Here is a 27,783-nt window from a genome sequence, read left to right as displayed (position 1 = left end):
CCCTGTCCAAATTCAAATGCTGCAGCAATAGCCTCCTTTTCCATCCTTTCCCTCCTCTTCTCCCTTCAGCTCACACTCTAGCTCCTTTACTCCTGCAGCTTCTCCAGAGCCACTGTTTGAGCTTCCTCCCGTCTCTGCCTCACCGCCTCCCCTTCTCCTTCTTTGCCTCTGTTCCCGCTGAGTGAGTGGCGGGAGCGTATTCTGTATGCCCCCTCAGTAGCCCCTCGTTTCACCGTTGCCAGAGCACAGAACTGACTTGAATTTTTGGCCGTGCTGGGGAGGGCTGGAATTTCGAGGAGGAGGCCCCGGCCAACTTGGCACAGAATGCCGCCTTTCCCCCTAACTGGAACCCCACCGGCTGACACTGCTTTAGCTGAGAGCAATGAGGCCCAGGCAACCTCCCTGCTCTGCTCCCCTCTCCTCCAGTCCATAAGCTTCCAGCTCCAGACCTTAACTCCGGGTGGGATGTCTGGAAAAATTACTGCTGTATCTGTCTTTACCTCTTGACATTGTCTGGTCTCCCCCCTCCTCACTGTGTTTGTCTCTCTCGCACTTGTTTTTATCGCTCTGTCTTTCAGCTTCTTTCTTCCTGACTAGGACATATTCTCTCATCTCTGTAGATCCTCACAAACCCAAGAATTTATCCTCCTTTTTTTTCCATGCACCTTCTATCCCGTAACTCCCTCCCTTGTTTTTATCTGGTGCTCTCACGCCTGACCTTCCAAAACAACAGAGATAAGGTTAGGAATTGTATCCCAAAGGATCAGGGGCTATGAATGTCCCATAAAAAAGGATGAGGGAAGTGGATAGGGTGAGGAGTAAAAGTTCGTAAAACTTTAATTGTTTTGCGTTGTTCGAAAACATGCTGGACATAAAGAAGCAGGATGTTAGTGAAAAATCAGACCGGCGGACACTAGCCGTACTCAATCCTGACATTCCATAAAAAGTCACAAAAGCAAAGATAATGATGTATTTTAAGCTTCTCCCTTTTCTCTTATCACCCGCAGAGGAGCCGAGCATGTGCTACTACTATGATGGTGATGGGGTGTGTGAGGACTTTGAGCGAGAGACTGGCGTGAGAGACTGCGGCCTCTACACCCCCATTGGCTTCCTGGACCAGTGGGCCTCCAATGTCGAAGTTTCCCATGAAGAGAAGCCTTACTGCTCCGGCGAGGTGGCTGCTGGATACCCTACTGTCACTAAAGTAAGGCCACACACAGCTTGTCTTATCTTATACACTTTACCAATACAGAAAATAAACTATTCTCAGATACAAACTCCATAAAATGCTTGGAAAATTTTACATATGAAGAACACAGCAGGAGATTGTCTGGAAATTCTTCAATGATTTGGTGCTATTTCTTTCTCACTATTAACGTTTTGCACGTCATAATGATGTGAAGCCTCAACTTTTGCAAGAAACTTGTAAAAACTTATTTTGCTGGTTTTATCAGTGAAATAAGTTCAGAGACCATGCAAGACATTTAATTAGATGTCTCCCAGGGTGGGTGCAGAAATGTGCTGCTCTCATTAAAGTAATGCTTATTGAAGACAAGAGAAGAAGCCATTGATTCCACCTAAACCCGGTGGATGCATTGATCTGTTGCTGTCGCATCGCAGAAAGGGGCTGATTACCAGAAACATTAGGGTGAGACTTACATGCACGCACACACACACACACAAATACACACACACACTCACACACACATAAAGCTTCGGACAAACCGTGCATTAAGCTCAATCCTATTTAATCCCCTCTCTGTAATATGGACGGTCAAAGCTAAGGCATGTTGTTGAAGTATACTATCTCCTTTCAAGCCACTATTTATGACACCACTTTGTTATTGTCCAGTCTCTTGACAGCTTTCAGGATATTTGCGATTAAAACCAAATGTTAAAAAAATATCCTGCACTATCTTACTTTGACGTGAAGAGTGACATCAGTATCCATTGTTAAATTTTATGATCATAAATATTTTAACCTTACAAAAAAGAGAGACATTTTCTTGGAACATTACTGACAGAGCTCTCTGTGTGTGATGTTGGAACTCGAGCTTGTTCCTTCGCTGATGATGCATTTTACAAGGCCACTGACCTGGTTATTCTCAAACAGCTGCGTTCAGGTGCCTTGCTCGAGAACACTTTGGCAATAGATTTAGGCAACCACAGGTAGGAGATAACCACCACCATTTAATGCATTTTAATATTTACAGTGTATTTATGGCACTACTTCTGTCTGAGGCAAAAAAAAGGTTATGTGATCCAACAACATTGCAGATGTTTGAGACACCAGTGGAACACATCCATGTAACCATAAAGAAAGGATTTCTGCTGTGAAGGACACGTTATTCCTACTAGAAAGAACCTTTTTATTATGGAGAACACACTGTTCCCCAAGGGTCATATGTGATGAGATCACATCGTTACAAGGCCACTGGATTGTACACTCTGTGGACACACAAGTGCTTGTGTGGAAAATTTGCAAACCCAGGTTAACAAAACACAGTAGCCTGTTTATGACTGCTTCTCTTTCTCTCCTTTTCATTCTGTGTCACTTTCTCACATGGTCTTTCTCCCTTTTTTAAAAATTATGATTTTTAAAGCTTGTCGGTGCACAGTTACTTTAAAAAATAATGTCCTCACGTGCCTTCCTCTCCCAACATCAATGCATCACTGAGAGTAACGTGCTACAGCAGCATCAAATCAAATACCATCTCTTAAACTCGACAATTAACTGTGATTACACTATGTCCTAGAGGGTTTGAGCTACACAAACACACACACAATAATATCTTGCTCTCGGACACAAAAGCACACACAATACACACTTGTCTGATTATGGCAGTGCCTCGGAAAACAGAGATAACATAATGGGGCTGCAAATAACTGAGTTGAGAGCCTCGTTTGTTGCTTCTAAGCAGTTGTGCAGTTGCGTGCGTGTGGCTATGGCGACTGTCCTGGAGGCTCTTACCACAGATGAAGGATGTGAGGGTTGGTTCTGGAGATGAAGACCAGGCCAGCAGACTTGTCTTCGTTCATGGATCCAGTTTAACTGTGGCCACTTTAGAACAACATATAAAACACCACAGTGGCTGAAAACTAACAAAATATGAAGTTATATAAGATGTTACCTACTTTGATGGAGCTTTCAGGGATGTCTAGCCATTAGCTATTTAAATTGCTGTTTTCTCTGACATTTTGTCTTGATGGCAACCAGTCATTTCTTCAGCATCTGGACTTCATTCTCTATCTTGACTTCTCCGTCAGTTTGTGGGCGATTGTTTACATAGCAGGTTTTGTGTTCCTCCGTGACTTTGAAGATTCATAGATGGAAAGGGATGAGAAAGGCCTATAGGCATCTGATGTGATAACAACCGAGAGATCCAAAGCTCAAGACTGTGATCTCATACTTACTTATGATGGTACTCTCTTGATCTATGATCTTTATTGAGATTTCGATGCAATTTTTTCGAAGCAGCGTGGTCTGCCAAAAGCACTTCGGCTTTGCTGACACAGACTCACATATTGCCCTTGACAGGAAGTTAGAAAACTGTTGGGGTAGTAAATTGCTTGGCAAATCTGAGATGACTGTCATCAATATTAAAATGGCAAGGACTGAGCGATGGCGCCTGCAGGTGGGCTGCAGGGCTTAGTTTCTGTATTCAAGGGAGAAAAAACTGAATACGTTACTTGTTACGCCATCATTCCTTGTTGGGTAGCTGGCACATACATTGTATTCATAAATTATTCAGACTCCTTCACCTTTTCACATGTTTTTATATTGCAGCCTTATGCCAAAGTCATTTAAATTCACTCCCCCTCATGTCACAACCTTATAAACCATAAAGACAATATAGAAATGGACAGAAACAACTGAAATACCACATTGCCATAATTAAGCTGAACCTTTCCTCTGTACTAGGTTGCAGCACTTTTGGCAGCACTTGCAGCCTCAAGTCTTCTTGCGTATCACAACCCAAACTCTGCACACCTGGATTTTGAGATTTTCTGCCATTCTTCTCTGCAGATCCTCTGAAGCTCTGTCAGATTGGATTGAGACCAGTGGATCAAACAGAGGACAGACGTTTTCAGGTCTCTCCTGTGATGTTTGATTGGGTTCAAGTCAGGTCTCTGGCTAGGCCCCTCAATGACATTCACAGAGTTTTCCCTGAGCCTCTCCTGCATTGTCTTGGATGTCTGATTGGGGGTCATTGTCCTGTTGGAAGGTGAACCATCATTCCAGTCTGAGATCTTGAGTACTTTGGTCTTTGTTAAAGATATCATATTGTACTCTTCTTCTTGTTCTTCTTCTTCTCACAACCCTGATCAATCTCTATGTCCCTGCGACTAAAAAACACCCCCATTTGCAGAGATGCTGCCACCACAATTGGGGTTGATAGTGGGCAGGTGATGAATGCCAAAAAGTTCAATCTTTTTTTCATCAAACTAAAGAATCGCCGCCTGTGAGTTATGTCCTGCCGGAATTGTTGTCCTTTTTGAAGTAGGATCTCTGGAGCTAAGCCAGAGAGACTATCCTATATACAGCTGTGTGTCTTTTAAAATCATGTCCAATCAATTGACTTTATTGCAGGTGGAAATCTCAAAGATGATCATCAATTACATTTTTTTCCCTTTTTAATACATTTCCAAAGGCTGTAACACAAAAGAGAGAAGTTAAAGCCCTGAAAGAGGTTATACAGTAAGTGCATAAGGAATGTCCAAAGAAAACCAATTTTATCTTAGCAAGGTGTTGGGCCACTACAAACCACCAGGACAAGTTCATTTCTGGATCTCTCCTGGAGGTTCTGGCACCATTCTCCCCAAGAGGCATTCCCTCATTTCTCAGGTCTGAGATTACATAAAAATTTGAGCCAAAATTGAATTTTTTAAAAAGTAGAGGCAAGATGAAGTACTGCTCTCCCAGACTTTACTGCATTACCATGTTGTCAAGCCCTTGGAAAAAAACCTGCTATGCAAATGACTCTGTGTTATTTGTAGTCGTTAGTTTTATCAGAAACCAACATCATTGGTTCCGTCTTGGTAAAAGTTCACTTTTCTCTTTTGTTGTTTAATTTAATCATGTTTCCATGTTCATGGCTCACAGGTCTTTGGTAGAGTTGGACTGGAGATGTGCCTCCCTGATACAGAACAATGCTAAAGTGTGTGCGAGTGCGTCGGGGGGAGGGGTGGAAATGTGGATTGTGCATCATTTCCCTCTGATCTAGTGAACAATTCCTGTATTGGCTTTGTGTATCTGTTTTGTTTGATGTCTAAAGACAGCGCTGATTTTGTGTGTGTGTCTGACTGCGTGTGTCTGAGAGAGGGAGAGTAAAGCGGGCAGCAGCGATAGGGATCTTTGCGGATGCAAGAAAGCAATAACAGCACAAGAAGGCACTTGAGGAGAAAGAGAGATCATGTATCTGCACGAAATCTCAAGTGCTATGTACTTTTGTGCGTGCGTGTGTGTGGGCAAGGGGTATGTATTTCTATTTTAAAACACACAACCCAGGCATGGGGGGGAACTGAGACACATCATTTATCTATTTTATAATACCACTGTGAATAGTGATCTCAATATGCAGGACTAGTGTATGAGACCTGAACTTTTTTTTTTGCTTGTCTTTTAAATCTTCATGTACCAGAGGAAAACCAGGCAGGATGGATGAATGCTCCCACACTCAAATCACTGCTAATGGAGGGTCCAGCAACACTGGAATAAACTGTTAGTACCATAAACACATACTGAACCTGTGCAGACAGTAGCTTAGTAGCCTGAAGTCCACCCTGCAGAATGTAAACGTGTGCTAGATCTTTGTGAGGTTGACATACATTCATTTTTGGGTCATGGAGTCCCAGCAATAAATTACAGAGGCAGAAACTTCAGTGTATGGAAGACAATTAGTGCCGGCAATACGCTTGTCTGGTTTCCCCTTCTGAATCTCTTCAGTTCGACACTGTTTATGCGCTAAAAGAGAAAGAATTGCCTAAATCAATTCTGAAGCGCAATTTGCCTAATTCATCTATACTATACATGTCGTTTGGTATATACTTAGAAGTTTGAATCAAATGTTGGAATGTCAAGTTTATGCTGAACAATTTGATCTGCGAAAATGTCCTTTTAGCTCAGCTTTATTCTCAACATTCTGACTTATCAAATTACAAAATGGAAAACAATCTCTTCATCGCTTCTTGTTTCTCATACCTCATTCAACAACAGTAATAATATATCAATTATCAGTGTAACAGTGATGCTATAGTTCTGTAATTTGTACTTGATGATACAGGAAGTGTAATTACAGAGAAAGAAAAGGAAGAAAATTACCTGCAGATTGAGAAAATGAGGAGAGAGATTTGTAAATTAAACTCAATATGAAAACACACTGCAGTCAAGTGCTGTTGAATCAGAAACAATGATGATATGGAGATAGATAATTCCATGGCGGAATTGACATATAACATAATGCCGTCAACAACAAATGACTGATGGATGAAGAGATGGGGTTAGTGGGTTGTAATTGGAGGTATAAAAAATGTGAAATTCAGTTTGATCAACAGTCTCACTGTGGTCAAAAGAAAATATATCACTGAATAAAAATTATTGTGAAGGGAGAAAATGGTCCAACACCACTCTTATTGGCCATTCCCACATTAAAATGTCCTCAAATGAGCAGTTTGATCCAATCAAAATACCATATGGACACCGGAGAATGTATGAAGTTAATAAAATTTAGACACATTAATGATCAGAAAAATGTAGAACTGCCAGTATCAAAATTATATCCAGGTTTAATAGCCGTGTTGTTCTTCACCTTATGTTCCCTCTTTCAATGTCAGACTCGTGGCAAAGTGTCGTAGGGGAGCGTTTGATTTTGGGGGCTTTACCAGTGAGTACAGTAAGGTGGTGTTTTAAAAGCTACTCCTTTCTTTCTTGATCAGGCTCACACCCAGGTACACAGACAGAAACACACACATCTACACACAGAGACTCACACACTCACAGTGCTGACTCCATGCAGGATTGTAGGGCAAGTCCATAGGGGACTGAAATGTACTACTGCTGTCTTTGTGGAGCAGAACATAATGTTCCCCCACTACCACACCATGGAATATGGCGAGCCAGCCCGACTTTCTCTAGGGGGATGGATTGGAGAACTGGCCCTAGCAACTAACCTGTGTGTGCGTGCGTGTTTCCCGTATGCACTACATCGTTGTCCGTGTGCAGACTGCTTTGCCTTCATGAACATGCATGTAGATGAGTTTGTGTTTGCAGGGAGGGTGCATGTGCATTCGAACTTTAAGATCAAACAGGAAGCCAGGTGATTTCTCCAGAGGAGGCTGCTGCCCAGGCAATTTCTGACGAAACCCCTGGGCACCCCTGGAGAACGCTCCTCTTAATTATACATAAGCGACAGAAGGGATAACATTTTAGTCCTCTCACGCTGCAAGAAATTGCCTATATATGACGCTCGCCCATCTCGAGATGTATAACAAAGATATGTGCATGAGGCCTGGATTAAATAACCTCTGCTACAGTCATCCTTAGGTAAGTAATGTTTCAGAGGGGAAGAGGAGAGGGAGCAGAGAAGCACTGTAAGAGAAATTATTCTGGCCGGTAAAAACAAGGAAACAATAACTGGCCCCGTTTTGTCCCAGGTCCCAAATAAGCAGGCAGTGTGTGTTTGTATACTCAAGTGGAGAATACATGCATGCTGTATATAGGCTACTGCAGAGTGTAAATACACATTTACGCACATTTTCCCCTACATACGCGTAGAAACAAACACACGGGCAAACTCACACATACTGTTGCACAAGCCGAGGCGCACGCACACGTACATGCCCACAAAAACAAAAGCTCATACAGTAGCCGAGCTGTTGCTTTCAGCAGCACAGGAGGGCCAGCGTCTCTAGCGCTCTCTCTCCCTCTCACCAGCATTCCCCCAAACCGCACAGCCCTCGTCAGGCACCGTGCCAGTGACATAAGCGTGTGGTAACATTAAAAAGAAACCTCTGGGATGGCGTTCCTTTTTCCCTTTTACTTTTCCCGTTTCAATTATTATTGTGGTTCTGCCATGTGGAAACCTCATTGTGGCTGGTGTATTTTTTCTTCGTGGCACTGATGACCCCCCCTAACATTTTCAAGCTGTTAATATGCAGGGTTTTGGCCCTGTTTTATTGAGCATAGGGGGCCACTGACTGAGGGACATTTATATTCTCCGCAGACCCATCTGTTTTCAACTTGCTGGCATTGTACGCTCACCAATCCCTATACATTAGTTTGTGGTCTGTGTTCCCTACCACCCAGTCACTACTCATGTCTGCCCTGATGAGAATGGGATAGGTAAACTGCATAATTGCAGCCACTCACTAACTTTTACAGCCCTATTCTCAGTAGGCCATGGAAGTCGCCCATCAGTAGCCCTGGACCAATGAGATGGTGAGCTTCAGTGGGTATGGGTGGGGCTGGGTGACAGGACATTACCTCACACACCAGGCGCTCACCAGCATTCCAGTAAACCATGGGATGGTGCTTGGAAACTCATACTAGTTTCTCTCTGTTGCTCTTTCTCCTTTTCTCTCCACAAATGCCTCACAGATGCTCACTCCTGCTTCCAATGCTCTGGCTTCGAATTTTTATGTTCGCCTTCAACAAAGAGCGAAAGAGGAGCGTAATATATAAAATACCTGTTGATGGAAATAAACACATTTAAGGAGGTTCTGTGATGGAATAATAATCCTCTCATGACGTCCTTTGCTTAGTTTGCATGTGTCCGAAATTTTCCAACAAACTAGGTCAGCGGAGTCATGCAACAGGATGTGAAACAAACAATAAATTCTGTAATGCTCTGCAGGTACGCTCGGCTCCTGGTGCGCCGGTGCTCACGCCACTGATGACGCCGGGTGACTCAATATGAATCAACATTTAGTTGGTGCTGTAATAGCATTTACTGCAGAAGTGAATGACTGAACGAAGGCGAGAGCCATGCCCAAAATATTGATTCTCAAAGGACAGTCAGGGTTGGAATCCTTTTGGGAAATGGGAACATGCAAATTGGTGTTGACAAGGGGGATTGTGGGAAAGTTGGTTGACAGAGATGAATTCCAACAACAGAAACGCTCTTACAAGCCAGTCCACCGATGATATCTAGCAGCAGTGTTTTTTGTTTTTTTTGCCACATTGTCCATAGAATGTGAGACATTATGTTGTCATAATGGCGTCCTCGTGTCTGTAAACATTCTCACGATCGCTGTTTCACAATTCAACAATACAGAACCGAAGCTGGTACTTAATCGTTTTTGAGCATCATGCTGAAAACCAGTATGAAAACCAGAGATTTCCAAGAAACCGCTGGATCAGGTCATATGGTCACAACACGTGGTTTGTGTGTTAATGTAAAACTGTACCTACCAGTTTAATTACTGGTCTCTTGGTGTGGAATGGCTTCATACTGAGCAACCTCAACACCCATCGGCTAACAGTTTGACTAGTTTAGTCAAGTTTAGTCCTTTATCACACAGATTGCACATTTCTCCACAGAAAATACAAATAGCAATACTTTGTGTACATGTTTTTAGAGACTACAAAATGAGATAAAATGGCATTGAAGAAAACAAGTTCCCTCTCTGTTGTTTCTTTCTGTTGTGCTAGTGTCATAAAAGTTGAGTTAAGCGCTACCTCAGGCTCCTGCACTGTCCTCTAGTGTTTGGAGGATACAGGAAGGACCTTTGTGGGGCCTCCTAAATGTTTGAGGGCCTCAATAGTTTTTTTTCAAGAACATATGGCCCATGTTTGTGTGTGTGTCAGTGAGGTTTATTGATTTGAATCCAAGATAGGACATTTTGAAAATCTGGAGACTTCAACATCAGTAACCGAGCCAAGGTGGGCGTAGCATGCGCATATGTTTGTATTATAGCCTGTGCATGTTTGTACATGGCTATGTGTTATGTGCAGGCACATCGCTCTGAAGAGGTGACCTAACTTCATCCTGGCACCAGCTCTCCATCACAAGGGGAAAAGCTGTAGTTGAGGTACATTATGTTATTAGAGCCATTATTATTGTCATTACTCTGTCTTTACTAACAGAGGCACTCACTATTTCCCCCTGTTTCGGAGTTTATGTTTTGTTTTATGATGTCAATGAACGCTTTTATAGTACAGACATATTCTCACAGTAATGAGTCTGACAGTTGCACTCTCATTCTCCTCACCTTTATCTCCTTTGCTTTCCCCTTGGCTCAAGACACTTAGAGCTCGGCTTTTATCTGAAGTGATGATTTACAAACACAGACCAGTCTACAGACCAGGAGTTGGCTGTTGTCTGCCAGTCTGACTAGCCAGCTGGTACAAATTAGGGCCGTGTGTGTGTGTGTGTGTGTGTGTGTGTGTGTGTTTTTGAGTTAAGATGTTGAACTCATCTCCTCAGTGTTGCTGTGACTGTTTTCCAAGGAAGGTGAGAAGTTGTTTTGTTCCAACACAGACATCTCAGCATTTGACTTTTGTACCTGCAGCAGCCACTGCAGTGTCCCTGTTATAAATCAGAATAATGGGGCAAGTTGTATACAATGAAAAGAGAAAATAAAATAAAAGCGTCTCTCAGATCTAAAGTTGTTGTTGTGTTGTTCTACTAACTAAGCGTCACAGTTGCCTCTTTGCGCAACAGTAACACAACTGTTTTACAACATGTATTACACATTAGGAACATTAGATTCTTTTGTTACTTGTAAGAATTTTAATCATCCGTTTTCTTTTACCTCATAAACAACAGATCTACCATATCCTCCCCTTACCTTTTCCAACTGAGAGATTTTATGATCAACTCTTTGGGCTGTTTCTTTTTGTCAACAGTTCCTGCTGTGATATTGTAGTTGTAATCGTGCAATCCGTTGTAAGGTCTGCCGGCAGGTGGTATATTTTATTGGCATAACAGATTGAAGTAAGGCAAACAACACCAGGTCTTGGTTTAGATGCGTACGTGCTGTTTGCTTTACTCCATTACCAAAGTTTGTTTTTCCCTTTTCCGTACGATCCAAACAAACTCAGAGGCTGAATAAGTGGAAATTTAGTTTCCACCTTTCCCTCTTTCAGGTTGGGTCTGTGACCTGAGCTTGGCCTTTCTTTTGGTTCTTTGCAAACATGATTACATTGGTGTTATATTACAAGAACATGCCAATTTTTTTGTCTTGTGTTTCATGTTGCAGTAAATCTTTGTGTGCACATGAGAGACTCCATAGAACACCTTAGAAGGATACAGTAAAAAAATGTTTTTGGGTGATTCCTGATACTGTAATGGAGTAGAGTGTATAATGTAATGCCAAGGCCTGACAGTCCCCTCAAATTCAATCAAGCTGCACCAAATTTAAGAAACTTATAGATATCAGTCTCCTAAAATATGTGCTTTTTCTTTTTTATCAAGAACCATGAATTATTCCCTGGGAAATTGGTGAAAATGTCAAAAAACGTTCTTGCAATGCCAAGAAAAAGTGAAAAAAAAAATCCTGGATCTGCCCTTTGTCCACATCCACGGCATGCATCCATCTTGGCCCCTGTTCCATCCTTCCACCAAGGTTCATAAAAATCCTTTCAGTAGTTTTTGCACAATCCTTCTGAAAATCCAAGAAACAAACCAAAAGACATGCAGGGGTGAAAACATATCCTCCTCGGTGGAGGTAATCAGGGGCCAGCTGATTGATCAGGGCTTGCGGTAGGACAGTGATAAAGGAAATCAACATCTGCTTCTTATTTTGATTTGTCTCATTGGATTCAGATGATGTATTAGCCATACAAGTTTATTTTAAAATCCTGCTGTTTCTGAGATAGATTATAATATGAGGCAATCTAGGGCCAAAGTCACAGAGAGAAGCAGACTTTGTGTTTGTCAATAACAGGTACATTCTCTAAGCTAGACTTATTTAACGCAGTGATTATACATGGATGGTTTGTGCAGATGTTATTGTAAAAATGCTTATGCTGCAGCTACAGTTGTTACAATGGTTAAAGCAACTTTTGCATATTTGCCAATTGAAGCCACATGTTGTGAACTTGCACTTTTATGTACAATTATCAGGTTTTGTTACTGAACCTCTGATAAAGTGGCTACTACTGACATTTCTGGACTCCTCTTCCCCAGTTCTCAGTGCAAGAATCAATGCACATGCCTTTTAACATCCTTATGGACTTATTGTTGAAAATGCACATAACCTTGAATAACATCTGATCAAAGTACGCAGGAGAACACAGTATAATATACGTTTCAACTGCTGCTTTCCAAAACCTCGCCTCTCACCCACTGATCAGCTGGGACTGATAATGATAACGGATGCATGGAGTAAATCATATAAGTGTGTATTAATGTTTTGAAATTCCACAATATTCAATCCTAAATTTAATTTTAGATTGCTAGTGTAATGTTAGGTTGAGTGGAATTATTTGAAAAATTGCATTTTCTTGTTCAATTTATCATTTATTTAAAAGCACATCTCAAATTCGAGCATTTTCTACAATGGACCATCTGCAGTGACTTCTTTATTTCAATATTTCACCTTAAAAAGTTTGTTTCATGAATAAACATGAATTGGCCTGATCACACAGAACTGCAGATTGTCTTCTGGACCTGTCTTGAAGAAAGCTGGATTGGAATTTTCTAACGAATATGAAAGTAAACTCAGGCCCTGCTCAGATCTGGGATTAACATCGGTCTTGGGCGGACAGCTCTAAGTACAGGAGTGAAAGCAGCCAAGATGCATTGTGGATGCATTTGAGATCCGATCACTCAGACCACATTCGGAGGTGGTCTGGGACGCTTTGTGGTCACAGTCTTTCAGCTGTGTGAACGTAAACCTGTCCAGGGCCACACCAGCGGACCGCCTACTCAGCTGTCATACTCCGATCTGTTTCATAATGAACTGAAAGCATTTTACACTTCTGATTCTTTCATTGATTTATTTATCTCCTCCGCCTCAGTAATGATGTGTGTTACTTTTATTATTTAAAATGAGTACAATCTTAAAAGTGAAGCGCATTGATCTGCTCAGCCCCTCCCGTATCCGCTCTCTCTCCATCCCTCTCTCTTTCACACACACGCAGGCTGACACATTAACACCCCCTGTCACAGTCAGACTGACTAGAAACAACATCATTTGATCTTTGCGAACAGAAATGACGTGCCTGTCTGTTTGCACATAGAACTGCGCAGTGAGACCTGATCACATGTGGTCGCTTGAGACACATATGTGAATAAATTCTAATTCCAGGTGTGAACTGACGAACTAAGAGGTGTTCACTTGTGATCAAATGACCCAAATGTTAATAACAGGAATTAGGCCTAAGATGCTGAAGTATGTGAAGTTCTAATAAAAAATGTGTTCAGTGTTTGAGATCATGGACCCGAGCCTTTAGATTTATGTCGGAAACTAAGATGTTTCTGATCAAACAGGAGCCAAAGTAATGGGAATACCAAACACAGCTGAAAATTGACTTCAACTACATGCATGAAGAAGTTCTCAACAGCGAGAGTGGGCGGGGTGAGAGAGAAGGGGAAAAAGGTATTGGAAAAAAAGAGGAAAGGGCTTGAATGGTATTTTTACGTCATGATGCAGTTGGTACAACCATCGAATCACAAAAAGACGGTCGTGGGTTTGAATCCAGAACTATCTCCCAGAGCCTGTTCACGTTTCGCCTCCTCCTCCTCTGCATTTGTTTTCTCCATTACCACAGCCACACAATTTTCAAACGCGTCACCATTGCTACGTTAACGCCTGTCGTCCACGGTGTGTAAATGCTGCAGGCCTCGTTTGAATTAGCAAAATCTGAGCTGCATTGTAGCATGGATGGGCAAACATTTTGACATTTGGAAACGATGACGCAGTCACACACATCCGCTTCCTGCTGACTTGAATACTAGTGGTGAAAAAGTTGTAAACACCCACTGTCGGTAACAGTTCCACGTTGGTCTATGCAAAGAATTCCCTCGTCTTGCTGTTCACCATTTTTATTTCTTATTCGTAGCATTTTCTGAAAATATGCACGGATGGATAAATGGACAAAATAAAATAATAATAAAATACAGTTAAACAGCTAACATAGAGACATTTGACTCTTTCCATTGCATTGTGTGGAGGTTGGAGGAAATCTATGAGCCACGGGGAGACTTGTGAATTACCTCCTACTGGTGTGATGCTTTGTGGGGGGTGTTTGCTCGAGGCCAAGGGTTTTGGCATGCCAAGCAGTGTTTGTCTGTCTCAAACGGTAGGTTGTTAGAAAAACACACCAGGAGATGGGGGGGAGGAAAGGGTGAGAGGAGGAGGGGTGTGGAAGGAGGTGTAGCTGTGGTGCCACCTGTGTTTACATGAATAAGTCATCAGTTTGCACATGGAAATGGTTTTGTCACCTGCCACGCCAGAGAAGGGTTAGCAATGGAAACAGCTCCTTTCGACTCAGAGTCATTAGCAGACCCACAGTCGCCTCAAAGCATATTGGTTAATTAAGTCATCCAGTTGGGAAGAGTCACACAGAACGGCATGGGCGTTTTGATTCTTTGTCTGGACCAAAGACAGCGATGGCCTGGGAAGCATTATACGCTTGCTTGAGTGAAATGAAAATGAACTGAAATCTAAATTTGTTGCTGTATTTGTTAATTAATATGTTGCTGTATATGCGGAATGTGAGTGAGAAAGTACGTCTACTCAACCAGGGCCAAAGTCTCATGGCAACTGACCTCAGGTGTTTCTCACCTGCATTTTCACGTTTGTGCCACTTCAGCTCTCAGCAGAAAAGGTCACGTCAACAGATCCAGGGAACAGATATATGGACAGATAGCAGGTCTGGGTGATTTCCACGGTGGCAGGAACCTTACAGCAGCCTCCCCAGCAAAATTCTCATGTTACCGGTGTCTCATTTCACCGGCTCAGGGCAACGGGCGAAACTCACCGTCCTTGGGCATCTGCCCTCTCTCCCCTTTGTCTGTGTTTATCTATAGCTCAGTAACCTTTCACCACCCATTACTTTTCTTTTTCTGTCCAAATGCAGAATATCATCCCAGCAAAGTTAATGAGGAGATAATGTGTGAGATATAAATCCTGGAGGGAGTCCTTTAAGCACCTGTATAATGATAATAATAACCATGTTATTATTTTTGCTCTTACAGGTACAGAAGCTATCAAGTAGTGTTGTAACATGATATCGTCTTATCTCTTAGAATTCTGGCAGTGGAGTTTGGGACTCAGCTCTTTTTGGCTGAGCCCCAGAATAATGAGGGGCTCTATCATTGTAGGATTAATGATGATTGTATATTATAGTTTTATATTGAGTTGTATTACTTTTACTCTTAAAAGCACTGCCATTATCACTGCTTCTGATAGGGTGACGGAGTGGTAAGGTGAGACTTTCGGCTGCCTGTCATCATTCTTTAGCTTAGCTATAGCACAGCAGTCAGCAAAAATAAATGGGGATGAGCAAAAACTCATTTTTTTTACTATAAGAAAAGTTCTACCTTCCCTATTAACGGTTCAGTTCGATTTATCAGTGGTTAACATACTGTAATCTATCGTCTTATCAATGGACTAATTACAGTATATCTAGGTAGTATTAATAAATATTTTCTCAGATTAAATGTCACATTGTTCTTTTCCTCATTACATCCTGGGTATTACATTATTTCTCCTTAGAAATATAAAGTCGCTTCGTTCGAAGGTACAGAATGATTGGACATTTAGATTATTCGCATGTGCTTCTCTGGGTCTGTGTACTCTGCAACAACAGCAGCAGTTTGTGTTAAGGTTAATACATAATTTACTTTGCCTGTTAGTTGCAAGCATTCAACAGGTGAGTAAGGCTGGGATGCTGAGTCAGCAAAGTAATCTGCAGAAAATTAAGGAAACGGTACAGCTGTGCAGCTGTGTGACAATTTAGGCACAACGAAGAATCATGAAAACTCTCTGAGGGTTTTAAAACTCCAGCACCTGGTTCGTCCATCAAAGCAGAGGTCAGTGTGAGGAAGATTCAGTAGAGGAGCAGTATCATGCGGCGTGTGACACGCATGACACGCCCCTGGGTTTGTTGATTAGACACAAACAAACAGCGCTGCACAGAACACACGTCAGCCACACGTCAGCCGCACATGTCACACCAAACAGCTGATACACAGCTGTCAGCAGTGGAAAAAAGAGGGGTCACAGAATTGTCTCAACTGTAACCAATTTGAAGCTGTTTTATAGATGTATGTAAGATACACACCACTTAGCTGCTCAGCTGACGCTCACTTTACCAGAATTTGAGCGTGTTGTCTTCTGAACTTACGACTGTGTTCCTCTCTCTCACTCTGAGTCGGATTGTGATGAGTTGTGAAAGGTGGAAGCTCCTCAGAGATCATATTTGTCAACTGGAGCAGATGATAGGAACAGAGCGTCTCCGTGTGTAATCACCTGTAAGCTTGCATAATTAGATGGAACAAAAGGTACTTTTGCAACATCACATCATTATTAAGATAATCCATCTATTTCTATATATTTCATAAAACTGGGTACAGAAGTCAGACTCAGTGGATCCCACTGTGTGCCACAAGTTTAGAAAACCAAAGATGTAATTTAGTTGCGAGAGTGTTCCCTATTCGTTTCTTACATTTGTCTCTACATCTTTACACATGCTATATAATGCAAGCGTGCAAAGAAAAAATGCTGCTCTCTAGATGCTAATACATACAAACAAAAATAACCTTTCCTTTTCTGTTTCCTTAGACGTGTCAGTCCAAGGTGTTTGATCTGTCTGATGGCATTTCCCAGTATGCGTGGTTCCCCTGTCGTGATGCCCATGACTCCGCCTGGGGATATCCCAGCTATTGGCTCAAAGTAAGACCTACTGCATATCCATTAAATACGGCTCAGGCAGTATCAAAAGAGAAGGAGTTGCAGTGCTTTGGTATTTTAATGCATTTATTGACCTGGTGGGTTAGGGTTTGGGGTATATATAAGGGGCAGGTTAAGGTTATAGGGTTAGAGTTTGCCATTATAGCTGTTATAGTCAAACTACTATGTCGTCATATTCATGAAACGTAAGAGAGCTAAGTAATATGTATTAGATCTTACAGACCAGGTCCTGAAGGTTTTAGACATATTAGTTCTGCTCTTGTGAAGGTTTCCTAGCTATGGCATATGCCACTGTTTCTACAGCTAACCCTAACCCCTGACCTTCTGTCATTGTTTTTATTTTACTGTACCTGTTGCAAAAAAAGAAAAATCCATATTAATGTGGAGTTTTATGGCTTTGTAAAGAGGTCCTCATGATTAATGATCCTCTGATTTTATGGTCTCAATGATTCATTCTATCCGATGCCTGATTTCCCTGTAAAGTCTTAGTTGTTAAAAGGACGGCCCAATGACAATAATTTAAAGGGTATGCCAGTATAAAAAGAGGAATCCTTCCGAGTCAGGAACAATATTTCAGTTATACACAATGACATTCTTCTGTGTCATCACTTTTTATTTTCAGACATACATAATTACATTTAGAATATAATTAGATAAAATAAATATCATTCAAATTGCGACAGGAAGTAGACAAAACATCCAGATCTTGATAGGATTCAAATAAAAATATGACTGTCTGCAGGCAGCACTAAGGAAAGATGTCAAGTACTAAAGTTTTATGCTTAACTTTACACTTTTTCTTCACTCAGGCACACTTTTCTCATCCTATGGTGGCAGCAGCAGTGATTATTCACCTGGCTGCTGATGGGACTAGCTACCTTGACCAGACTCAATGTAACATCACAGTTCAGCTCGTGGACACCAAGGAAGGCATCCACAGTCTGGGTGAGAACTGTTTTATAGCTTCAGATTGGGTTGAGCCTTGACCCACCTCATTCAGTAGTCTGATGCAGAATGAGACCCCCCCCTTAAGTGTTTGTGTTTGCCTTCTGTGAATTTTGTTTTTTTACCAACACCTATCCCACAGGGGAGTGGCGCCTCAGCTGCCGCACCAACCCTCTGGTGATCCCTGTGAACCATGACCTGTCAGTGGCCTTCTACCACACCAAGGCGATCCTGGTCATGTTCGCTTCTCACCTCGTTGCCATCTCAGGTGTAGGTCTGCGCTCCTTCCAGTCCTTTGACCCCATCACGATAAGTGGTTGCCAGAGCAATGAGATCTACAACCCCACAGGACAGAGGTGAGAGAGGGGAGAGTACGGAAATTGAACACTGGTGTGCATGAGGCTTAAATGAGGCTCTCAAACACACAGATATGCATACACAGATGAAGTCTTTCACTAATACCGATTAAAACAAACTAATGCAACTCCTGTACTAAACTTTTTGGAATGGGCTGTTTGCTTGATCTGTGGTGATGCTGAAACTGTAAAACTGACCTACAGTAATTGAGTCATGTCACGTGAAGACCTGCTACAGGACAAAGAGTTGTTCACCTGTTTATTCAAAGGATACCGTTGAAGCTGAAACCAGAGACGAAACATTCTCGGAGCTGTGTGTCTCTCTGCATTTTTGAGAGTCTTGCGTTCAGTAATGTTGCCAACAATCTGTGTAATGTCAGATCTCTGCCCAAAATTACAGCTGAACTGTAACAGTAACACTTTCAGGTAACGGTCATAATATCACTTTAAATTTACAATCAGTTTGGACCGCCTGCTGAAGTCTGCGAATTTGCAACATTAGTGCAGCCTCGCTGCCTCCAGCACTAATCTTGTTTACCTTCCTTTGTATTGGCTGAAGTGCACACGAGTGCTTAAAAATATCCCTTTGAAAAGTCCTGCCAAAATACACATGTTTCTCCTGTAATAGTTTCTGTATCGTTCAAAACTATGCTGAGGTTGTCGGCTGTGATGTTTGGAGCTTTAAGCAGAAAGTTAAATAAATAAACTGTCGATCAGGAATTGAAGGTGATGCTCAGTGTGTAGCAGTATTTTATATTTGAACATTTCTTGTGTGATGAATAAAATGCTGCAGCATCCGAGCCAGAAAATAAAAGACGATCAAATTGACCCCCGCTGTAAGTAAGTCTTTTAATTTTTGATGACATCTGTAAGAGCTGTTGGCAATGCCACCAAAACAATCAACACCTATTTAGCTGTTAACTGACTATTTGGAGTCTCCTGTGCCGTTAATTTTAACTACAAACCATCAAGTCCGTCCTCACAAACATAACGAGACCACACACACACACACATGCATGCAGAAGGAGTCACAATTTATCAATTTCCACACCACTGTCATGCATGAGACGGTTCATACTGACGACGCTCCCTCAGCCCTTTCAACAAGAAATGCACTAATAAACAGCACAATACACAAAGAGTGCATGGTCTGGGGGTCTGTGTGTGGAGATAGAGCTGTTTGTGGCTTTTGTTGTGTGCCAATGAGACATCCAAGAGCACCTAAATAGATTAAAACTATTGTGTATCTGCATAAGCCAGGAAATTGCTTTGGTACAGCTCACACACACGCACACACAGAAACACAGACTAGTTGCTTTCTCTCTCTGAGTTCTCACTTTCTCCACTTTCTTTTCTTTCCACTTTATCTAATATCCAGAGGCTCTTGAATACGATCATGTTTATGTGATGGAAAGTCAAGGAGACATGTCCATTTATCTCCAGACGGTCTTGACTCAGACACGCTACAGGCCGACTATTATAATATGGTAGTATGATCGGTTGTTATTCACCGGACTGCCTTTACATCTGGACAGAATCCTGGCTCTCCCTGTCATAGATCTCATATTCTTTTTCTTTGATCAACTCCAATTCATCATCTGCATTCTGACTTCTTCTATACTTTCCAAATTTTCTTATCTCCTCTCTCCATTTTTTCCCCCCACCCCACTCCGTCTTCGCTTCCTGTATTCCCACTCCATCCCATCTCAACTCCTCCTCCTCTTCCCCCTTAATCATATCCGTCATCCGCGCTGTCGTCCCATCCTTTACTTTCACATCATCTCCCTTTCCCTTGCACTCTTTGCCATCTCTTCCTTCTAACGTCTCCCCTTTCTGTGCCTCCTGCTCCCGCGTTCCCTCTCTCTTTCTCCTGGGCTGAGCGGCACATTTCCCGTAATACTTGTGCTGCCACAAAACACCACATCCCCTTTTCCCTAAGTTGTTAACAACAGGAGCTATTAACATGACTCAGTCTTATGTTACTCGTCTGCAAGCACATGCATATATATGTTTTCCCTTTTGTCTTTTTCACAAATTTTTTCCTCCCTTAAAACTCAAACTTTATATTCTTTCCACATCAGGAATTGTCACAGTTTGTTTTCTTTACCATGCACAGGATATTTACACAAATTTTTCCTGCTCTGCTCTCCCTCTGCTATTCTGTTCTTCACATACTGTTTTATTGTGCTGTATACAGTAGTTCTCATGTGCAGCGGAGGAGGAAAGTTTTCCAAGTGGTTAATTGTAATTTATGTCAGAAATTCCAAAGTGACTAGCAGAAAACCACACAGAGATTTAGTTCCAAGCCAAAGTGTCCACAGGCTTCCCTGGTCTGTCCTCAAAAACCCTACATATACAGCACGGCTCCTCACGTGCCTGAACAGTCTTCACCTGCTCGGCTCAGCATCCTGTCAAGATGACTGTTTGGATTATGTTTGAGAGCTCATTAATGCTTTGCTTCAGTGTCTTCAAACACCAGTGAAGTCGGACATGAGGGATAATATACTACAGTTAAAGTTTAAGGAAAAGTCTGAACAGAATCAGGAAATCAGCTGAACAGAGGGAGCAAAATAGAGATTCCATTTGTGCAGCAGTGAGTTTAACAATGTTTCTCCAGACCTGTATTTCCTTACATCCTCTCTCTCACCTTCTTTCCCTCTCTCTCTCCCTCTTTCTTCCTAAGGTAACCCTATACTGTAGAATGTGGACTGTTGTAAAAAAGGTGCCTTGGGCATCCAAACATTCCAGGAGCATTAAATGCCTTCTCTATCAGGCTACCAACACGAGGCTGTGGCCAAGTGCTGCCACTGTAGCCTGCACATATTATATCCTGTCACTCTTAATACACGAGCCCCACTCTGTCATGCACGCAGTCGTCCCTCCTGTCATGCGCACAGCAAACATGGTGATCTTTTCTCCATGTGGTTTATTGATTTGATATGTTAAACAGTCATTGATGGATGGATGTTGCTGACTTAGTGAGCAGGCGTGTGACCGTGTACGAGTGTCTGCAGTGTTATTTCACTCACACACCGAATTTTTGTTGGTTGTAACTTTGAATGTGTTTTTTGACTTTATTTCTCTCTCTTTCTCTCTCTCCATCTCTCACTTTCTTTTACTCCCCCCCACACACACACTCCCTCATAGTTGTGTACATTATTCCTGCGAAGCCATTGACTGCCAGGAACCTTTAATCCGCAATGCAGAGCTCAAGTGCAGTAGCACTGGTCGCCACTTCTACAACGGGGACCGCTGCACCATATTCTGCAACTCTGGATATGTCCTGCAAATCCACCAGGACGATGACATCATCAAGAGCCAGGTAGGCGCGCTGCTACACACATGTTTAAATGTACACGGGCAGTTAAAGCGCTCAGAGCTTAAAGGGGGCACATGGATGCATAAATGTACAGATGCAAAGTGCAAAAGCATCGCCGCAGCATTTGGGAAAGATGCGTGCAAACATGAATCTGTGAACGCACACATGAACACGCAGTGATGCGAACTCGAGTACACAAGTGGCCACAAGAGAGGTGCTCTCTCTGCTCTCCTCCCTATTGCTGCGCTTTATTTTGCCACCTGCAAAAGCCAGGCTCGGCAAGGCGAGCCTTCTGGGAGGATGACATCATGGACATCCAGGTAGATACGTGCTGCACTGAGGAGTGGAGATGCCCCAGCCTCCTCCTCCTCCTCCTCCTCCTTCTCCTCCTCCTTCTCTTCACACACACACACACAGGCACGCACGCACACACACACACACACACACACACACACACACACACACACACACACACACACACACACACACACACACACACACACAAACAAGCACACTCACACTCACACAAACAAGCACGCACAAGCCACACATCCTCAGAACAAGCACAGACATAGTGTTTAGTCTCTTGCTGAGCATGCTGCACCATCACCTCAAACAGTCACTTTGTATCGCTACTCCGCTGGGACGATGACATCATTGCATGGTGTCCACTCCCTCCCTCCCTCCTGAGCTCGCTTCCTCCCTCCCTCCCTCCCTCGCTCCATCCCTGCTCAGTCTGCACACATTGAAGTCCCTGTTAAAGGGCAGAGTTTTGCTACCACTCTCAGCACAGCAGCGCACATTTACTGCTTCCATATAAATACCAACACACGCACATACATTAAAGTGTAGACCATCCCCATGCGTAAACAGGACATAGATGCGGTACACAAATGGCCGAATGCACGACACAAGTAAACAAACAAACGGGGTAGATGACACCATATCGTAAACCTTTTGGATTGGGGCCAAGCTGCTGTAAAGGCCACATAAACACTTTATCCTTCTCTGTGGCTCTGTAAAGTAGTCTGCAAGACAATCTATTAATGCTTCCACAGAGAGATGGGAAGTTCAAAGAAAAATGTGAATTTAGTTTTTTATGTGCGTCTCAGTGTGGAAAAAACGTGCTGCACACTGATCAGCCACATCATCAAAATCTTTTACTGGTTTTAATGTTGTGGCAGATCAGTGTATCTCCATGGTTTTTAAAGAGTACATTTTATTGCTTCAATGATGTTCAACGGCTTCATTGCTTGATGAAGTCCAAAATACACGGGTCCATCCCAACATTGAAGAAGGTTTTAAAAAAGCAATTGATCTTGCTGCTGATGGTCCGGATCCCCTCTAAAATTAAATGGGCTCTTTCTTGACTCATATCGCATCTTTCCACCAAGTCACGTGGTAATCCGTGTTTTTTCGTAAACTTTCTCATAAGCAAACCAACTAAAACAACAGACATATGGACAGGATGGAAAACACAACCATCCCTTTTGGGTAAATATTGTGTACCCCCAATTTTGTCAATGAGAATAAAAACAGATTTTTGCAATGTTTTTATGTTAAAACTATATTTTAGTCTCATCTTCTGTGTCAATTAGTGTCCAATGATGTCCGCCATCTTGTCTTAGTCATAGAAAAAAAAGGTTGTTGATGTACAAACAGTATTTAGTCACAAGTTTCTTTCAAAAGCAGAATCATGAAAACAAAAGCGTACATTCTACAAACTCTATCAGAATAGTTCTCCGCTGAGTCTGCCCAGACTTCTAATTGCATTAGATTTTGACTGACAGTGCACTAGGTGGCTATTCATCAATGTCAGCTCATTTAGTGATAAATTATGCTTTTCAGAGAGGGAGAGGCGGGAAAATACGGAGAAAGTGGGTTGAAAGGGGGACGGGAAAGAAAAAGTCTGGCTGTGCCAAAAAAAGGGTTTTGCCACAAGGTTTGAGGGTTCGCCACAAATGATGACTGGCAGTTCAAAGGTACTTAGAGGACCCGTTATTCATGAATATAGTTTTTGCATCCATTCAATTCACTTGGAGATATCAGGTCAGTTTTGCTGGATTGATATCAAATTTGCATTTTGCAGTTAATTCAAATGACTGATGCTTCCCACAATTTTATAAACATCAGTATATGCTGTAAAATGCAATTACATAATTGTGTCATTTTCTTTATAGGATGGCGACATATCAAATATTTTTTGATGTCTTATTTTGTGTTCCATGACCTTTGCTCTTCTAAATTGCCCATGTGGCTTTAATTTTGCAAACGCACTAGATTGCAGCATTTCGCACAGCGACTTTCTTCGTGTAATTTACCCCACGTTTTTGGAAACGATAAGTTGTTTGCAGATGCTATGATAGGTTCCTTTGTGCGCTGATCAAAATGATGGACTACATCATTCAAACCTCACACTACATATTCATTCGGATGAAGCAACGGAAACCGAGATGCCAAAATCTGCTCCCCGAGTTTAAAATCGGCCGCGTAAAGTCATCGAGGAAGTAAATCACCGTGCTCAGACAATGCACCACTGGTTAAACAGATGATGATGATGATGATGCAAACTCGCTGTGCAGACTGAGTTATGGTTATAATTACCATACCAGGAGTGCTTTTCTTTTACTAGCATGTTGGTCCAAAGTCAAGTCTTTTATCTCCGACAAATGAAATGATTCTCTGGAAAAATATTTCACTGGTTGCATATCCCTCCAGGGGCAGTGGAGGTCGGAACTGTTGTTCTAACATCAACTTTTCTTTATGCTGAGAGTAGAACGCACCACCCTGAAGCTGGTTTTGTTGCCAACTACAGAATCTGGTGGTAGACGACACTATGCTTTTACTCTGTGATGATTAAACTGTGACTGCAGGACAGAAGTGAACAAATAGGACAATACAGATATGGAAAAAAACACATTATAGGAAAAATCTAATAAAGGAAAAGTGCTGTATAAATCAAAAGGTCAACAGCATAGGGATCTGCATCTCTCCTTCATCAAAAGTTTCTCACCAAAAATTTTAAGAAGTTACGACACGCAATACTTGATATATTTATTTTGTTCTTTTTGCAGCCACACAAAGTCACCAACCTCCACACCAAGGTTGAAAAGTGCAGCGTGAAGCACGATCTTGTCTCCTTTCATTAGCCAATTACATTTTTGTTTTCGGTGATGTCAAAGTGGTTCTAGGAACGCCACCTTCTCCGAGGCTGCAGCGGTATCTTCAGAACAAATCTGCTTTTCCCTCACTTGCTTGTATATATCTGTTTTATTGCCGCCTGTTTTTTCTATCTCTCTGTCTCTCTCTGGGAAGCGGTGAGGAAACACTGAGTGCTGGCACTGAAAGGCCGGAGACAGGATTTTATGTGCATGTTCTGTGGACACTGAAACGCTGGTTCCTCAATCTCTCTTTCTGTGCGTTTGCCCATTGAGAAACTTTCAAACTCTGATTCCACGTTTCATTTCATCCATCATGGTAGATGTGGATGTCCTCATCGATTCATGGTTTTTCTGGGGGAGATGCAAGTTGGGCACTTTATTAGCATTAGCTTCCTTTGACCTTTAACAAGCCTGAGAGCTGGCGTCGGTCAGGAAGAGCTGCTCTGCTGCTATGAGTCTAATGCAAAGGACAATTATCATTATGGTTATTAATTATGAATGATTTTGTAAGTAAAGTTTCAATTTAAATAAACTTAAGGAACACATCCCTGGCTGACATTCTCAACTGCCCAGACAGGAAGTAGAAAGCTGCACAGACTGTGTGTCTGGTCCATATTCAGGAAAGTGCTGACCATCATGTGGTCATATGGCTAATAGCAAATAGAATAGGATAGAATATAATAGAAAGGCTTTTTTCATTGTACCATGAAAGCAGTACAATAAAATCCAAGACACAAAACAAATACACATGATGCTTCATGTCCTGGTTTCAAACGCTGGCTCAGCTGGGATTGGCTCCAGCCCCCCCGGCGACCCTCAAAAGGATACACGGTATAGATATTGGAAGAACATTAGAGATTGGTGTTTTCATCACTGATTTCATTTGGTAAATGTCAAATACTTGTCAACACCAGTCAGAGTTGAGCAGAATGCAAATCAGAACCAGAGGACAAGGTTGTTTCTGATGTTGCAAGGATGCTAATTAATGCAAATGAAATCTGATCAAACTATTGATTAGTCCTGATGACGCATGCAGCTGTTTGAGAGATATATTTTTTTAAAACTTTAAACTTGTTATTTAGTTGAGAGTATTTAATACCAAATATTGTTTTTCAGACCAGATCGGGCTATTTGTGAAAGCTTCTTTCTACCTCCTCACCCCGTGAGCAGAGGGGTTATGGAGGGGCATCAAGCCTATTGTGTCATGAAGGTGCCACATGCAGCAGATAACACCTGCCCTGGTCTTCACCCTTTTAAGCCTATAAGCCAAACTTGGGTGAATGCTGTGAATTGTAATCCTGTTTTTTTTTAGAGCACACACACAGGAGCTCTGAAACATTTTCATCCTGTTGCTCCTCAAGTTGCTGACTTAGTGGATGCTGAGTTAGGGTTTGATTCTCTGGACGAGCATGTGAATGCAAATGTTAGCGCGTTGCTCTGCAGTGAAGAGCGGTACAACAACCTTTACGGTCGACCGCGGCGCTCCGTGTCTGCTGATAGAAAGCATGTGTACATTTTCATAAATTTGCATTCACACTTTTATAATTCTGCCCCTGAAAACGAAAAACTCTCACATGGTGATTTGTAACACAAGCAGGTTAGAATTTCACTCTGTTCAAGCAAATGTGGTTATCATTTAAAAAGGAAAAATAAATTAAAAACCCTCCCCGAATTGTATCTGCGTAGAAACATGCTTCTGAGTACTGTTAGATTCTCAGTATCACCGCGCCGCATGTTCCTGCTCCGAACACATTCTTGCCAGCAAATATATTCTCGGCAAAATAAAACCTCTCTTTTTCTAAGCAAAGCAAATTCTTTTCCTCCAAAACAGACCCAAAAGAGCTTTTTCCATGAGGAGTAGACAATAATAAATTATACTTAATTCCTCAGTATTACAGCAATAAATCTTCCTATCAATGTATGGCTTACTGTACAGTTCTAAACTGTACTGCTGTATATTTTGTATGTGCTTTATGCGTATATGTGCCATCTGAGCTGAGGCAAACCCCTCAGTTGATGGAAGAGACCGTCAGTCTGTCGGTTCATTTGTCCGCCTGGCTCGAATTAGGCAGAGTAGCCAAAGGTTGTTAAAGTAGCTACTAGAAGAAAAATAGTCAGCTGTAAATTTTTTAAAGGAAGGAAAATTCCCACACATTCACACATGTGATAATGCACAAAGGCACACGATCCTATATGCACCTACACACTTGGGGGTGCGTTGATTAAAATGGCTCATGGCACATGTCCGTAAAAGTAAAAAGTATTTGTATAGGGATGCACCATTTTCAGATTGGGAAAAATGTGAAACTAACTTATTTAACATTCCTTCTACACGCATATTTACAGTCGGCATATTAACACCAAATTGATCTTTCCACATTTCTTCCATTCAGACATTGTTCACAGCCTCTCGTCGTGCCTGACTCATTCAACTCTACAACACAGTTATTTTTCTGCAGGCGCTCGCATGCGATGCATATGTTACTTTGTTGGATTTCCAAATATGAAAGGAGCTTATTTATTTTGAGGGAACCTGATACTGTTATGCAGTATCACATAATGAGAAGAAGATGAAAGATAGAAAGAGGAGGGAGAGACTTTTATGAAGCCATAGATATGTAATGCTAACTGACTTCTGCTTGTGTGGCCTTAAAATTGGCCACTCTTGGGAAAAAAAAAATATTTGGGTAATTAAAGTGAACTGAAACAGGAAGAGTTGAATGTGTTTCAGGGTGAAAACACAGGTTTCCCCCTTTTTTTGGGAAAAGACAGAAATGATTGAGCTCTCACATGCTTTTGTTGTGAGATTTCTTGGCTTTCAATGTAAGCATTCCCCTCGTGTGACATGTTGCTGTTTAATGGATGAGAATGAAAACAGTTGAGGTTATGATGCAGTGGCTTCCCATTAGAGTCTCATCTCAAATATCACACATCATAGCACGGACCAAATAATTTACAGGAATCAGAGCTATTTCTAATCGGAATTGAACCTCAGATCGGGTTCTTTTTTTCTGCTGGAAGAAAAGCCAAGAACAAGAAATTGTCATTTTGCTTTTTTTCTTCTTTTTAGGAATTCATGTTATGATAATAACAAAATTAAATAGGAAAAGCAGAGTTCATACAGCAAGTGAAATAACATGAG

At 41.9% G+C, this 27,783-nt stretch overlaps 1 protein-coding gene across 2 annotated transcripts in view; it reads left to right on the top strand.

Annotated features, from left to right (window-relative positions):
• The window catches only part of pappaa (pregnancy-associated plasma protein A, pappalysin 1a), an 88,463-nt gene that overhangs the window by 35,668 nt on the left and 25,012 nt on the right, over positions 1–27,783 (top strand). For both annotated transcript variants that reach the window (XM_020081832.2, XM_069513212.1), the window contains exons 10-14: positions 1,008–1,204; positions 16,732–16,842; positions 17,670–17,805; positions 17,948–18,161; positions 21,309–21,483. In XM_020081832.2, the coding sequence (XP_019937391.1) occupies positions 1,008–1,204; positions 16,732–16,842; positions 17,670–17,805; positions 17,948–18,161; positions 21,309–21,483 (833 nt within the window). The remainder of the gene's footprint in view (positions 1–1,007; positions 1,205–16,731; positions 16,843–17,669; positions 17,806–17,947; positions 18,162–21,308; positions 21,484–27,783) is intronic.

This window comes from Paralichthys olivaceus, chromosome 18 (assembly GCF_024713975.1).
Source record: "Paralichthys olivaceus isolate ysfri-2021 chromosome 18, ASM2471397v2, whole genome shotgun sequence".
Lineage (NCBI taxonomy): Eukaryota > Metazoa > Chordata > Actinopteri > Pleuronectiformes > Paralichthyidae > Paralichthys > Paralichthys olivaceus.
The sequence above is the reverse complement of the archived record's forward strand: the minus strand, read 5'-3'. Positions and strand labels throughout refer to the sequence as shown.